This window comes from Sinocyclocheilus rhinocerous, unplaced genomic scaffold, assembly GCF_001515625.1.
Source record: "Sinocyclocheilus rhinocerous isolate Xijiao unplaced genomic scaffold, SAMN03320098_v1.1 scaffold1648, whole genome shotgun sequence".
In the NCBI taxonomy this organism is placed as follows: Eukaryota; Metazoa; Chordata; class Actinopteri; order Cypriniformes; family Cyprinidae; genus Sinocyclocheilus; species Sinocyclocheilus rhinocerous.
In genome coordinates, this window is record NW_015647958.1 from 46,297 (window position 1) to 61,638 (window position 15,342).

Below are 15,342 nucleotides of genomic sequence, written 5' to 3' on the forward strand. Positions count from 1 at the left end.
AAATCAATAGGCCCCTGCGCCTTAGAGGCTTGGGCCCTAAAAATAAAAAGAAAGGAAAATGGTACAAGTGAATTCAGGCATCAAGCAACATTACAATGTGCAGTATGTTTTCTAGTATGTATGCAGAAGTTTATTTCTGGTCTTTTAAAACCATTATTTAGAGATAGGAATCAGAAGGGATCTGGCGATATGACTGATTTCTGGGTTATAATATTATTATTTTTTCTACATCTCACAGTCTTGATTTGAATTGTGAATTGTGGTCTTCAAGTGGAACATTTAAAGAGAATACTGACATATTTTGAGCTAAAATATCCCAATCGTTTGAAAGATCCCTTCCAATATCAACCGGCTGATTTTGAAAAACATATACAGTATAATCATTGTGCATCTCCCTTTCTGATAAATTATGTGAATTGTAGTGTAGTAAAGAGTGAAATAGTAGCTCCCCGGCTGTACTCAATGGCCATCTCTATGGCCAAACTGTCATCAGAGCTAGGACATTTCAAAAAGTGCTTCAGCGCCTGTGTGTGGACAGACAGATACAAATACATTAATAAGCATTTAATGACTGATGTAATTAGCACAGTCAGTTGAGTAAAGAATCCCTTTGGAGATAATGAGCAAAGAGGGAAGAGCAACCAAGTGTGATGAAAAGTGAGAGCTTAAAAGTCAAGAGGAAGTGCACTCAGGCATGGGAAGGGAAGGAAAGAGAGAAAAGAATTTACACAAACAGCACACACAGTTCTCGTACCCTGCTGTACTGTCCACACTTCTGAAAGAACTTCCCAGCCTGAAGATGATTCTTCTCCCCCTCAAAATACAGCGCTATGCTCTGATAGTCCTCTATTGTAGCCTCTGAACCTGAACACATGCATACAGCATGATAAAAAATAAAAAAAAACTCAAATTGAATTTTGAATAAGTCTTGTAAATGGTGCTGTGTAGTTAAATGAAGTAGGTCATTCCTATATGCAGCACTGAAATGGTTGTGCAGTAATTGAAGGAAGTATTCTTATAACAGGGTTTACTATATTTTCAGAAATACACTCTGCATAGTAGGAATGACCCAAGTGTGAGATGATCAGAGAGATCACCGATGATGTTAGCGTAGACCTCCATCTGCCCATGCTGCTGGGCGAGCTGAAAAGCTTCATCACTGCAACGCGACAAAACCAGGAACTGGATCGCTGAGCCGTAATCACTCAAACGCAGGAAAAACCTGTGCAGACACCGAACATTTATCACACTAACAGAACATCAAGAACTTGAATTAAGGATAGGTGCTTAAAGGGGTCATCAGATGCAAAATTCACTTTTACATGTTGTTTGAACATAAAAGTGCGTTGGCAGTGTTTGTACACATCCACCCTATAATGATAAAAATCCACTCAGTGTTTTTTTTAATCCCTAGAAATAATATCCCCTTTCTCATATCAAGCCGTTCATCACATCACACAGACCCAGGCCCCTCCCACGATTGTTGATTGACACTAGCGTTTTACTTTAGACCTGCGGTCTAAAGAGCTGTCATCAGTCCGCCATTGTTTCGACGCCGGAGCAGGAGTAGACAAGAATATCTCCTAAGCGATTGAGGTGTTTTGTTGTTGGATGTAATAATGAACATAGCAGTCGTCATTTACTCCCGACATCTAAGCCGCTGAAGACGCAGTGGATTACATTTGTTTTTGAAGGGAATGTGCCCCGGATCTACCTAAATGCGTTTATGTTCGCACGAATCATTCGTGATCCAGCCTCACCTCCAGAAGAAGTGAGTATAAGGTTCTTTTATGAATCTTTGCAAATCGCTTTCCTAAATAACGTGCTAGTTAGCAAGTTCCGCGGCTAAATGCTCAGAGGGGCGGGGAGAGCAGAGCTCATTAGCATTGGAATATTAGAAACATGCATTAAAATGTCTTGCTGTGTGCAGAGCTGTTTTTGACAGGGTAAAAAAGGGTGTTGTTTTACACTACCATTGAGAAATTTTAACCAAAGTATGTTATAGACTTTTCATTAAGACCCTAAAGAATCATATCAACTTGTGGAAATGACCATCCGATGACCCCTTTAACCCTAATAATCTGGAAAAACCATTTTTGCTGGTTGGCAAAAAAAAAAAAAGAGAAATGTTAGAATTAAGTTTTCTTGGCACACAGATTATTGGTGTTTCTCTCTTTACTCACCTGGCCACCACTTTGGCTCCTTCAATGGACTGAGTTTCTCGTACGATGCGTACAGCCTCCTCAGGGTTGTTAAGATGCCCCAGTAGGATTCGAATTACACTGTCCCAGTCTCGTGCACTTTCATAGGCCATTGCTGCCTCTTTATATCTACACGGATACACAAAATTTGTAAAGTGGCAATTCGGGGAATGTTGGACTAAGTGTTTCTTGAACGTGGTTTTACAATAGTGTTCATAACACAAGGAGACGCATTTTCCTCGATAAACACTGTCAACTTTCAGAATTTAAAAATTCTATTTGGAGAGAAAAAGACTACTTATTAAACGGAGATGAAAAAATACGCTATAAATCACAAACCAGATTTTCAGTTAATCCGACAATTTGTTTGCTGAAAATATTTTTTTCTTTGTGCAACACACTGTGCTAAATTATATTTTTTAAAAAATAAAGGAACTTATGGAAATAGTAATTCAATTATGGAAACAATAATTAAAAATAGTATGAACAAGCGACCTTTATATTTAAGTCCTCACTTTGTTGGAGTGTGTTTTCTTAAAGGGACTCTATTGCATTTGGTACATACTTGCCATCCACCTCCTTTGCCTTAGCATACTGCAGGTGAATCTTTGGGGAAGTCACATGGGGCAGGAGCTCACCCACTTTTGCCCTGTGTTTAGACATCAACATTAGTTACAAATTAGCTACAAATCACAAATTTGCTTCTACTGCACAACACTCAAATTTGTGATGTACACTGTTAATTACTGTTGTGAAGTTGTATTACCAGTTTTTGCAGCGTATGTAGACGGAGGCAGCTTTGTCATAGTACTGGCCTTTCTCATACAGCTGAGCCGCTTCAGAATATTGCTGCACACAAAACCATTCAGCCAACAAGAAATTCTGAATCACAGCAAACTACTAACAGAGGTAAATGAAAGTGATTTGTATGTCAATAAACACACATAAACAAACAAACACACACACACACACCTTCATGCTTTCCAGAATGGCTCCACAGTCTTTCTTCAGAGCTCTGCTGGGGTGTTTGATGGCCTGGTTAGCTCCTCTACGAATGTCACTCATACGAATAGACATACGAGCCACTCCTGCCAGACAGCTCTCATCATGATCCTGGAACTACAAACACACACACATCAGGATCTCCCGCTAGCACCAGTCACTGAATGAGCGATGCCTTGTTCCATCACAATGAGGCACAACACTTTCACCCTCTCTGGTGGAATCAGATGCCAGCCTCCCCTGAAACTGCTGATACCATCATAATAACCTTTTCATTTAATTTTCATTTTTGGATGAGAATTCCCTTTAAAGTTGCTGATCATCATTTTACAAACGTGCAGACACTCACCTTGTTGTTTCCGGTTATGCCTTTCTCATAGTGAGCCAGTGCATTCGTATAATCTCCACTAGAGGGCAACACAACATATGACATTACATCTTCAGCGATAACACAGTCAGACACATCCAGCACAGAAAACAAGTCCATGTCACTTACGATCAGATACAGTAAACTGTGCATAAGCATGTAATGTCTCCAAAACAGGTGTAATTAACTCACGTAATGTAGCTGACTTACACAAATTCCAGCTGTATGGCATATTCTTTAGAAATAAATGGGATCTCATCAGGGTCCAGTCTTTTAGCCAGCTGTAACGCACTGTCCCAGTGCTGCAGGTCCCTTCTCATCTACACACACAACAGCTCAACTGCTACAGTAATAAAAGTAACTTGGGAAGTATATACTAAGATGCACACATGTGAATTTTCATGCGTGTGTGCACATGTCTATTTTACCTCCAAAGCTGCCATAGGATAAGAAGAAGTCAGATACAAGTCCTGGGCTCGGTTGTAGTCATTGCAGAACATGGCCAAATGACCAGCCAGCAAATTTTGATCTTCAATTCCCTACAGACACAGTTGAAGAAAAACACTTCATTGCATTAAACATTTTAAACTTCTCTTGTTCCCCAGACACAAAATTGCTCTGTTCCAAAACTTGATGCTTCGCTGCTTACTACCTAAATGGACCCTTTTCTCAGACTGATGTCATGTTTCCACAGTTATTGACATACACACTATATCACCTTGGCATTAACTTACAGCAAACTAATTAATGCTGCCGTGTGAGCATTACTTTCTCCGTGAGAGATACATGCGATGCTTTGATTTTAGGGGGCAGATGCACAGCTTTTGGAACAGCTTTGAATCTTAGAAATAAATGGGATCTCATCAGGGTCCAGTCTTTTAGCCAGCTGTAACGCACTGTCCCAAAGCTGTAGTTCCCTTCTCATCTACACATATGATAGCTCAACTGTTACAGTAGTCAAAGTGACTTGGGAAGTATAGATGCATACATGTAAACTTTCATGAATGTGTGTGTGTGTGTCTATTTTACCTCCAGCGCTGCCATAGGATACGAAGAAGTCAGATACAAGTCCTGGGCTCTGTTGTAGTCATTGCAGAACATGGTCAAATGACCAGCCAGCAAATTCTGATCTTCTATTCCCTACAAACACAGTTAAGGAAAAGCACTTCATTGTGTTAAAGAGTTCTGTTTTCTTAAATTACAGACAAAAACGGCTTTGCTTCAAAACTTAGTTAGCTGCTTACTACCTGAATGGAGTCTTTTCTCAGACTGATAGCATGTTTCCACAGTTACCGACATTGTATTTTTTTTTCTAACACTATATTTTGTTACATTACCTGGGCATTAAATTACAGAAAACGAATTAAAGCTGCCATGTGAGTGTTTCTAATACATTGGCTGAAGGTGTAATGGCAAATTTGACATCTTTCTTCTTCTGACCAATGTAATCAATCTCTCTATATTATTTTTCTCTTATGGAAAGTCATAGAAAAGCTATCATGGATTTCGTCTTTTGTACTGGAGCAAACAGGGGGGAAAAAACAACAACTTATATTTGCTGCTGTTTCTGTTCACCACTATAGAAGTTTACCCAAAATGAAAATGTGAAGAAAAAAAAAATGTTCATACACTGCTGCCTTCTATAGAAGAATCCTAACTGAGATTCTTATAATTGATTCCATTAGAACATTATTCTGCATCATATAAAAGTGCTCCTTATATGGAACACCTAGAAGACTCGACAATGATTTCAATACAGGTAACACAATAATTAATACCTACAATAGACATAGCGCACACAATTAATTACATTTTTTACTAAATATATGCATTTTATTTCATTATGTAAAAAAATTATCAATACTTGCCAAGACTAAATTACTTTTTTAATGTATCGTATTCGTGTTATCATTTTTAAAAATATTTATAATCAACATTTTTTTGCATTGTCCACAATGATGGATTTTTTTCACATAGGTTGCTGTGATGCATTATGCCATTACTTTCTCTGTAAGAGATACATGCAATGGTTTTAATTTAGGAGGCAATGTAATGAAATGCCCAGCTTTTGAGGCTTTGAATCAGTAAATAAGTGTAAATATGATGCCTTAAAAGTCGCAAAGTAGCATCGGGTTTTTTTCACATTGTGACATATCTAAGTAAAATGATTTATCAAAAAATAATTAATTGGTTGTCAATTGGATGGAGGCAGATCTTAATGCAAGCTTGCAGTTGATTATAAAAAAGGGGCAGGGTTTATGCTGACAAAATAACTGCAGAGAAGTCTGTTGTTTCATAACAATTTGAATAAAAATTACAAGATACATTTTTTTAATGAAACATATGCATGGATGAATTACTCACAATAAGATCAGTAACATGCATTTAGTATGGTGAATTTCCATTTTATACATGTGGTCACACCTTGATATCCTCTAGGGACATGACCATGCCGACGTTTCCCATCATGCGGTATACTCTGATGGCCAGTTCCACCTCCATGTGATGCAGACATGCCCTTCCCAGCTCACTCCATGCCTCAGTTCTGTACAGAGCTTTACAGATATTCCACGAATCAGAAAACCTGCACACACACACACAAGCATACTGTAATCAATGTTGCTGAAGAAATCTGAAGTGCTGTGATCATCGAGCAAGTGAAATCGGTTGTGATCATTGATACATTATGCATCCAACAACCATGCTTTTAGAAGCATTTAGGTTTGTATTATTTGGCTTAATTTAGTTAAGCATGCATAATAAACAACCAAATCAAACTAATGTAGCATGAAAATACCTTTTCAGCATAATGGCCTGTTGCAGTAACGACTGGTGTTTGTCTTTTCTGGTGTCACTGTGTGGGTTGTTGAGGAATGAATGTGTGTTCAAAACCACACTATTAATCTTCCCATTCTGGGTCTGACATGTCAGCTCCCCATTATGCAACAGCAAAGGCTTATGAGAAAATGGCAACTTAGTGGCACCAACTAGAATCACTTTAGAGCCTAGAGAAAAACACACACATAAAATAGCACAAATAAACAGTTTCATTGCCTAAATAAAACAAAACGTCTAGCACAGGGCATTGATGATTAGGAATGTAATTTTTAAACAAAGGTGAATATCTTTAAAAAAAAGTTCTGGAGCATCTGCATTCTTCCACTGTACTAAACTAAACAAAACATCACATATAAGCATCACAACTTTGAACTGATTTTCTGCTGGCTGTGTATGTGAACTTTCTAGCATGTGATTCACTGTTTCTTGCAATAAACACATTTTCACACACATGACATTACTGTACTGTTGATATTCTCATAGTTTGACAATTTGAGGTTTATCTCTCCAACGCACTGTCCATGCTTTCCTTAAAACCATTAGAAGAATGTCTAAAAGATATTAGTTTTACCCTGTATGGTGTCTTTGTGGAAGGCATATGTGTAGACTTTGTCCTCCTCATACGCCACAAACACAACCTTATTGCTGATCCAGTTTTCCCACAATACCCCTTTAATAGCAGGAGAGAAGTCTGGGATCTCAAACACTGAATCGTTCACCTGTAGGAAATACAGACTTCACTTAGTTTAAAGTTTGACACGAGTCTCTCAGCAATGTCAAATGTCAATGTTAAAAAGATAGTCCACCCAAAAGTAAAAAAAAATTGCCATCATTTACTTACCCTCATGTTGTTCCAAACCTGAATGACTTACTTTCTTCTGTGGAATACAAAATTTTTATTTTTTATTTTTTAATGGAAATCCAAAACTGGTCACCAAAACTGTTTGGTTACCAACATTGGTCAAAATATCTGAAAATTAAAGTCACACATGTTTGGAACAACGTGAGGGTAAGTCATCGCTTGGTGAACAATCACGGAAATGTGTTTGTTTGTGTATACCGGACAGTATAGGAAGCCGTCACTTTTTTCATCAATAAAAATGAGACGTGTTCCATTGGGGTCTGGAAAGACTTTGCGTACACCCACTGTGTGGCGATACTCATTAACACTCTGCCAGTCTTCAAAATAAAAACAGTGAATCAAGCCAGTCTATAGAAAGAAAGAGAAAAACACAAAGAATGATACAAATTTAGGTAATAAGGTACATAATGCCATGTTATATCATGAACAGTCACACTAAAAGGCTCACATTACTCACACTTTAAAGGGTTAGTTCACCCAAAAATGAAAATTTTGTCATTAATTACTCACCCTCATGTCATTTCAAACCCGTAATACCTTCGTTCATCTTCGGAACACAATTTAAGATATTTTTGATGGAATCTGAGAGCTGTCTGACCCTGCATAGACAGCAATACAACTGAAATGTTCCCAAGTCCAGAAACGTAGCAAGGAGATCTGTAAAATAATCCATGTCATGTGACATCAGGGGTTCAACCGTCATTTAACGAAGCTACGAGAATACTTTTTGTGCGCAAAAGCAAAAAAAATAACGACTTTATTCAACAATTTGTCTCCTCCGCATCACCCTGTAGCGCCGTTTTGGAGAGTATCAGCTGGACGTACACAACGTATGCTGTTCTGTCACGCCGGATCTGTTTCCTACGTTGTTGTGATTCGATCTGGCTCTCAGATTCCATCAAAAATATCTTAATTTGTGTTCCGAAGATGAACGAAGGTCTTACGGGTTTGAAACGACATGAGGGTGAGTAATTAATGACAGAATTTTCATTTTTGGGTGAACTAACCCTTTAATACCTTATTGCTTTTATAAAACAATGAAATGACAAACTTTTATTAAAATTTTATTTTAATAAGCATCATTTGCTAGAAGATATACTCTACACCATGTACACCATATATAAATAACAGAACTTTAATATATTATTAATAGAAACCTGGGAGTGGAACTGTAGGTTCTTCAAAAAACTATAGTTATTGAGGGGGAACAAGAAATACTGTGTGATTTCAGTTTACATCTTGACTGCACTTTTTTAGCATTGTATTTAAATTAAGTTAGATTGTTTTAATATATTAATCATTTAAAACTAATACTATCCACTATGCTGGAATTGTCATGTGAACTATGATGTAAAGCTGTGTCGCTGTTCTTCGCCAGTTAATGAATTTGATGGCTCCTGTGGCCTCATCGCAAAATAAAGTGTCCATTAGATGCGCAGAATCTGAATCTCACCAGAAGGCCATCTGGGTATCTTTCATCTAATGTTTTATGAATGCTGCATGTTTGGACATACTGTATTCCTCATTTAATGTACTAGTTTTTGTATACTGTGTACAGTAAGGAATAAGTGATGATGCATGTGTTTTATAAAGTATATTTTACCACAAACCAATCAGCATCCAGGACCATAACTATCCATTTAATAAAATAAGACAAGAGAAAAAAGATGCATAGATGAAATACTCACGTCCGTCCCATAATACAGAAACTCAGAGGTGAGAGCATGACTGAGGATGCGGTATTTCTGATCGGATTCTGGAAACAGTTTCGTCTGTCTGTCCTCCTGAACAACCTGCTCATCTCCATCAATCTTTCATGTAAAAACACACACACAAATTAAAACAAAAAGTAGAAAAAGCTGACAGTCATATTTTTTTTTACACATGATTAGATTCTTACCACGTGTAGCTGGATCTTCCCCTCAAACAAGGCAGCAGCATAGTCACAGTTCAGAGACATACTGGCCACTGTTCCTAAATACTCAGTGTCTTTTACACGCTCCACACCTAAAACATACACATGCACACTTAAATAGTTAGTTCACCCAAAAATGAACATTCTGTTATCATTTACTCATTTATATCATGATGTTCCAAATACCCATGAGCCTTTCAGGTTTTTTAAACCTGACAGCTTTCTGTCCTTCCATTGAAAGTCCAAGAAATCAAAATATAAAGTAATAAAGTTTTTTATTCACATATAAACTAGTGCAGTCAAACGATTAATCGCATCCAAAATAAGTTTTTGTTTACATAATATATGTGTGTGTAGTGTATATTTATTATGTATATATACATGCATGTATATATTTAAGAAAAAGATGTTACGTTTATATATTAAATATATAATTTATATGAATATAAATATATACACGTAAATAGTTTTTAATTAGTAAATATTTTCAAAATATATGCTGTATGTGTATGTCTTTATATATACAGAATAAATATACACACTACACATACATAGAGGGCATCACATGTGGTAAACATCTTGTCAAATGCTAGAACAAACCTCATTGGTTCTTGTGCATCAAGCACACATGCTTGAGCTTCCGGATTTACTGTACGTGGAGTGCTATATGTATGTGTCAATTGTTTTTTAAATGTAAATAAATGGCTAAATAAAATCTGTTCATCATATGAAGCAATCATATCTCTTTACAAAAATTGGATTAAACCACTCGATTCACATGGCTTCATCTTATGACACCTTTATAACGTTTTTGGACCTTCTAAGATTGGTTACCTGGACTTTCAATTAAGGGACAGAAACCTTTCTGGTTTTATAAAAAAAAATCTTAATTTGAAGATTACTTTGAAGATTAACCAAAGTCTTATGGGTCTGGAACTACTTAAGGGGGAGTAAATGATGACAGAGTTTTCATTTTTGGGTAAACTTTCCCTTTAAGTACAGAAAGTCAATACTACAAGTCAGAATATTCCTTTTTTCCACTAACATGAATTCATATTGTTTTTCCACTTACCACTGTCTCCTAATGCATAAAACCACGCTCTGTTATTCATGCCCACAGCAACATGATATGGTCCCACAGCTATGAAACTAGGCTCCACCTCCACTGCAACAGCAATGGGGGATTCCTTGGGAGAGAGAAAATACATCAAATTATATTATTACAATTTCTATGAAAAACATCCTGGTAAAAACACACAAACAATAGAAAGGTGTTCAGGGAGGGAGTCTTTCTGAAGGTCTCGCTACATGATTTCTAGTGTGTTCTGGCCGGTTGCTAAACGTTTGCATAATGATCCAGCTTAAAAGAACCTCCTGATATGGTTTGTTTTTTCAAAGTGTACTGTGTCAGCTCCTTACCCCTTCCACCTGGTTGGCGACCGTAACCTCCAACAGGGATGTAAGAAAGGCGATTCTAGTGCCACTGCTGTCTCCCAATATTGGCAGCTTGGTGAGGAAGACATGCAAAGTGCCCTGCTGAGAAGATACAACTAACAACTGCCCATCATCAGTCCAACACATCTGATCAAGGCCTGAGAAACACACATACAGAACTAAGAACTAATGCTTTTCACACAAATACAGTGCATCAATATGCATCAAAAAATATTTTATACCTTTGGTCTCCTCATCCAGAGTGACTATAGCATACATTTCCTTCAGATCAGTCAAGTCATGTATCTTAATACTGACAGGGAGATATAAAGATTTTCAATGAGTGGTGGATAAAACTGTCATGATTGGCAGAGAAAAAGGTAGAATGTGTGTCTGAGAGCTGAAGGCGAGTTGTAAGTGTAACAAGCAGGCCTGAGGATCATATATAGCTTTTAATCCTTTAAATCAATATGTAATGACTTTGTAGGGCTATGCTTCATGGCCAACATTTCTCTGTATTTATTTGGCTGAATTGCAATATACAGTATCTCAGTATTTTCTATGTTGTTGTTTTTTTCTATTTGGATTAAAATAATAATAATAAAAAACTGTATTTGTTATTGTCCAATGAAACAATATTCATATTTAAGGCTATGAAAACGAGTGGAATGTAACCATGTGCGCTATGGAATATATGACTGTATGTTTAGGGTTAAAATCACATTACATTCTAACATTGTAACATTACCATTTAAAACAAAAAATAATGTTTTTTTTAAAGCAGAAGTTAAATTTGCTAAACTAAAAATTAAAATAAATGGAAAAAAAATAAAACAGACTTTGTATATTAGGCTGTTTAGATTACCCCATTACAGTCACATTACAGTTAGTGCTATCATAAAAATACACGTGGCACATTTATTGTCCAACTACAAATATTTTAGCGAAATGTATATTTCAGTCTGAATTATTGTGCTCTGTCTGTTTGGCGCACATGCGCATGGCGGCGGCACTTGTTCACTGAAGTCTGTGAAGTTGAACAAAGCTTATCCTGACAGCAAAATGCAAATATTTCCATGACTTTCTAACATTTACAAATTGAGACTATACCTGTGAAATGCACTGAGGAAAACACCACATCTTAAACACATTAAACAGTGCAAGTAGCCTATCTGTCAGCACATGTACAGTATCTGTCAGAGCATCTGATGGGGCAACGCTTTAAACTACAGTGTTAACTATACCTTACAAGTTATTTTAAAGCCCTTAATATAAAGCATGTCGCATGTTTAAGACAAATTAGATTATGCACTTTCCCTGCAGCAGCTCACTGTGTGTCTACCTCTATTTTTGCGCTTGAATCAAATGACTGTATGTCGATATAATCATTATTGCCTTCTTCCATACCGCTTACAAAAAATATATTGATATCCCATACAAACTCGATATACCGCCCAGCCTTATGGCACTGTACATGTAAATTGGTTTTGACAACTGGCCAACAAGTCAATCTGCCCACCGGGAAATGTGGCATATGGCAGTTGTGCAAACATCTATTGTAATGACACATGCATACTAATAAACACTTACCAGTTGTCCCCACAGGACGCAGCCTTGTTTAGAGACTGTGAGATGGCGATGCTGGTCAGGCTGTCTTTATGATTGTGGGCTTGAAACAACTCTTGGCCAATTTCACGGATATGTGTGGAAATGACTACAAAGTAGCCATGTGAAAATCCAATCATGATATAGCCATCCCCATACCTAGAGAGAGAAAGGAAAATATGTGCAGTATATGAAAAACACACTAAAATGATTTTTAAGTGTTATAACTTCAGTATAAGAAATGTACATTCTAAATATAACATATTATTATTATTATTAGCTAAAATTACATGGCAACCAAGAAGTTTATTTATCACATCCTTTTTATCCAAACTTAAAGTTGACAGTTCACTGAAGGAACAGTCCTTCAAACTGTGGTTAAACAGCTTGTTTACGCACAATGTTTAAAGAGCAGAGCTCTTTAACCACCTGCATGCAGTTTTAACATGCATGTTAAAACTGTTACTAACACATTTAAGTACATCTCTGTGCGTGTGTGAGAAAGTGTGTGTGTTTGTACCAGCGGTAGGAGATGATGTTGCCGTAACGCTGCTGAAAGGCTAGTTCTATAGGGTTATCGGGGTAATTTAGATTAAACAGAAACAGGGTCTTCTTTCCTAAAGCCACACTAACCTGCAAGTTAAAGATCATTTAGTCATCCTGTATATATATTTGCATTCTCATGAAACAATGTGAAAAAGCAGAGCTGGAGTAAGTGGCCCAAGCTGTTATCAAGGGATGCATTTAAGCACAACATGAAGCCGAGGTGAGATGGTTGTGGTTGGCAAACAATGCAGAAACTAGCTGGTTGAAAACAAAATTCAACTGATGTGTAGTCACAGGTTTCACGAAGGCTTCAAATGCAGCTAATCCTTTCAGAATTACAAATTGGAACTGTTTAACAACGTTAGTTTATACAGTGATGCCAGACTCAGAATTAATTTGTTTTGAAATTGTATTTTTATTTGCATCTATAAAGTTCAAAATAAAAAGACAAAAGTAATTCACTGCATAATCCCATATTCTGATTGTTTATGCAATAAACAATAATGATAATGTATATATTTTTTATATTTTATAGTTTACTAATATACGACTGTGCTGTAAAACTGCTGATGTAACAATGTAAAAATATTATTGGAATATAAGATTTTACTCTTACGTTGACCTCTACCTATAAGTAAGTTCAGTGTAAAAATGAAGTAAAATGAGCATGTTAACATACAGTGCTTTCTCCTGGAGATGATCGCTCATGTTTTCATCACTGAGAACTGAACATCTGCAAGATCTGCTCTCACAGAGGTCTGAAGGAGAGAAAAGGAGTGGTAAACAGCATGTCTAATTATGCAAACAACATATACAATATTAAAGGATCTTGTTCTGAGAGACCCTCATGTACCTGTCGAATGGTGTCTCCCTCATGGTTGCTGATTGTTATGCTGCGGTCTTCACTGCCCAACGCCAGGAGGTTCTGAGAGCTCCAACAGCCACAGTGATCTTCTTTGTGTGCTTACCTACATGTACACACGTATGATGTGGAAACTATTCACACAGAATTTTATTAATATTATTATTATTTTTTTTTTTTCAATTATTGAATTTAACCCAGAATATATAATAGAATAAAGAGGAAATTAAAGAGAAAAGTATATAAATAAATAAAAGAGAAAAGTATATTTTGTGAGGATTACCAAACCCCCAGCATTTGAGTTTATTCTATAGAGCAAATCCTGTGTGTGTGGGTTTTTTTTTTTATTGCTTAATTTTACCCAGAACAGGAATCTTGCGTGACGTTTGCTGGTTGTAGATGAGCAGGTTTCCTTTAGATGTGCCAACAGCCAATAGTGGTCCAGTTTTAGACCAGAGCAGAAAGGACATCTGATCTCTGAATCAACCAAAAAAAATAAATAAAAAGAAAACAGCAACCCAAAGACATTTAAAAAACAATCCAATTCAAGGACTTTATTATTCTCAATAACACATTCTCTCATCACATCACTCACCTCATGCCACTGTCCAGCTGTGAGATTGTGTTAATATTTGCATCCCACAAGTAAATGGAACTGGACTTTTCAGCAATCACAGCCACAATATCACCATCTTTATCCCAGTCAAGAGATAGGCAAATCCTGCATGTAAATAAATAAATAATAATAAAAAATAAAAAAAACATGAAAGTATGAGCAATAACAGAAAGAGAATGTCGGTCCTGCAATATTATTACTCTTTAGTTATGCAAAAACAAAATCACATAAAATCTTTCTCTCTCAATTATAGTCTCAGATAGACAGAACATGCATGAATGCTCACTTACCCAGGGAGATTCAACTCATTAACCTTCTGTCCATGCCTATCAAAGATTTTTACAAAATTGTCAAGGCTGTGGCTCAATAAAATATGGCATACATAACTTTTAACTCAAGCGTTGCCTAAAAAGATGTACACTTAATGGCTAAACTAAGAAAGTGCAGGTACTCACCCTGCAACGGCAAGATAGTTTCCTACTGTTTTCATGTATTGCAAACATGATCCAGACCAGGACTTTTCTGACAGCGTGAAAACACGCTGAAAAGAGACAAAACTACTTTCAAATCAATACAGTTCGCTGATAAATTGAAGTCATACAATTTCAGGATAAAATGACCACAAAACGACATAACGTCACTATGAAAAAGGATAAAGTAAAAACAGTCCAGCCCTTTAGGTCAACATTTTGTTTATTAGGAGACACGCAAATATGACGAAGTTAATATTTCGCAGTTTATACATTTTTATTTACTCGCATTTATTTTCTCTGCTAAAAGACGTGAACTGCTGTTGAGCTAACTAGCCATCATGCTAACGCTATTGATGCTCCTAAAAGCATGCTAACTAATATTCATCTTTGACTTTGAGAAAAGCACATGTGCACTTCAAACAGCGACATTCCATTTTAAATACAATTGGACATTAAATAGTTTATATATGTAAAACATATGTGCCTTCATTTTTGTACGTCGAAAACGTTACACTTCCCAGGGTGCTTCACTCCGACGCGTCTGGATCTCTCTTAGCAACAGCCAGTCAGCTATGGGCTTACATTTCTGCCACAATTCTGCGCGCGAAAGATCATATGTGA

At 36.7% G+C, this 15,342-nt stretch overlaps 1 protein-coding gene across 1 annotated transcript in view; it reads right to left on the bottom strand.

The window, feature by feature from the left end:
* Positions 1-15,211, bottom strand: part of LOC107709431 (WD repeat-containing protein 19-like) — a 21,389-nt gene extending 6,178 nt beyond the window's left edge. The window contains 30 exon segments of the mRNA XM_016513905.1: positions 447-524; positions 755-864; positions 1,098-1,222; positions 2,184-2,330; positions 2,767-2,850; positions 2,968-3,050; positions 3,174-3,320; positions 3,553-3,610; positions 3,781-3,890; positions 3,999-4,109; positions 5,995-6,154; positions 6,368-6,575; positions 6,980-7,127; positions 7,469-7,618; positions 8,959-9,081; positions 9,171-9,277; positions 10,258-10,372; positions 10,605-10,777; positions 10,862-10,932; positions 12,210-12,383; positions 12,745-12,857; positions 13,450-13,477; positions 13,479-13,528; positions 13,624-13,718; positions 13,721-13,738; positions 13,994-14,109; positions 14,228-14,353; positions 14,539-14,604; positions 14,704-14,789; positions 15,206-15,211. Of these exon segments, the coding sequence (XP_016369391.1) occupies positions 447-524; positions 755-864; positions 1,098-1,222; positions 2,184-2,330; positions 2,767-2,850; positions 2,968-3,050; positions 3,174-3,320; positions 3,553-3,610; positions 3,781-3,890; positions 3,999-4,109; positions 5,995-6,154; positions 6,368-6,575; positions 6,980-7,127; positions 7,469-7,618; positions 8,959-9,081; positions 9,171-9,277; positions 10,258-10,372; positions 10,605-10,777; positions 10,862-10,932; positions 12,210-12,383; positions 12,745-12,857; positions 13,450-13,477; positions 13,479-13,528; positions 13,624-13,718; positions 13,721-13,738; positions 13,994-14,109; positions 14,228-14,353; positions 14,539-14,604; positions 14,704-14,789; positions 15,206-15,211 (3,186 nt within the window).
* Positions 15,212-15,342: the final 131 nt, after the last annotated feature.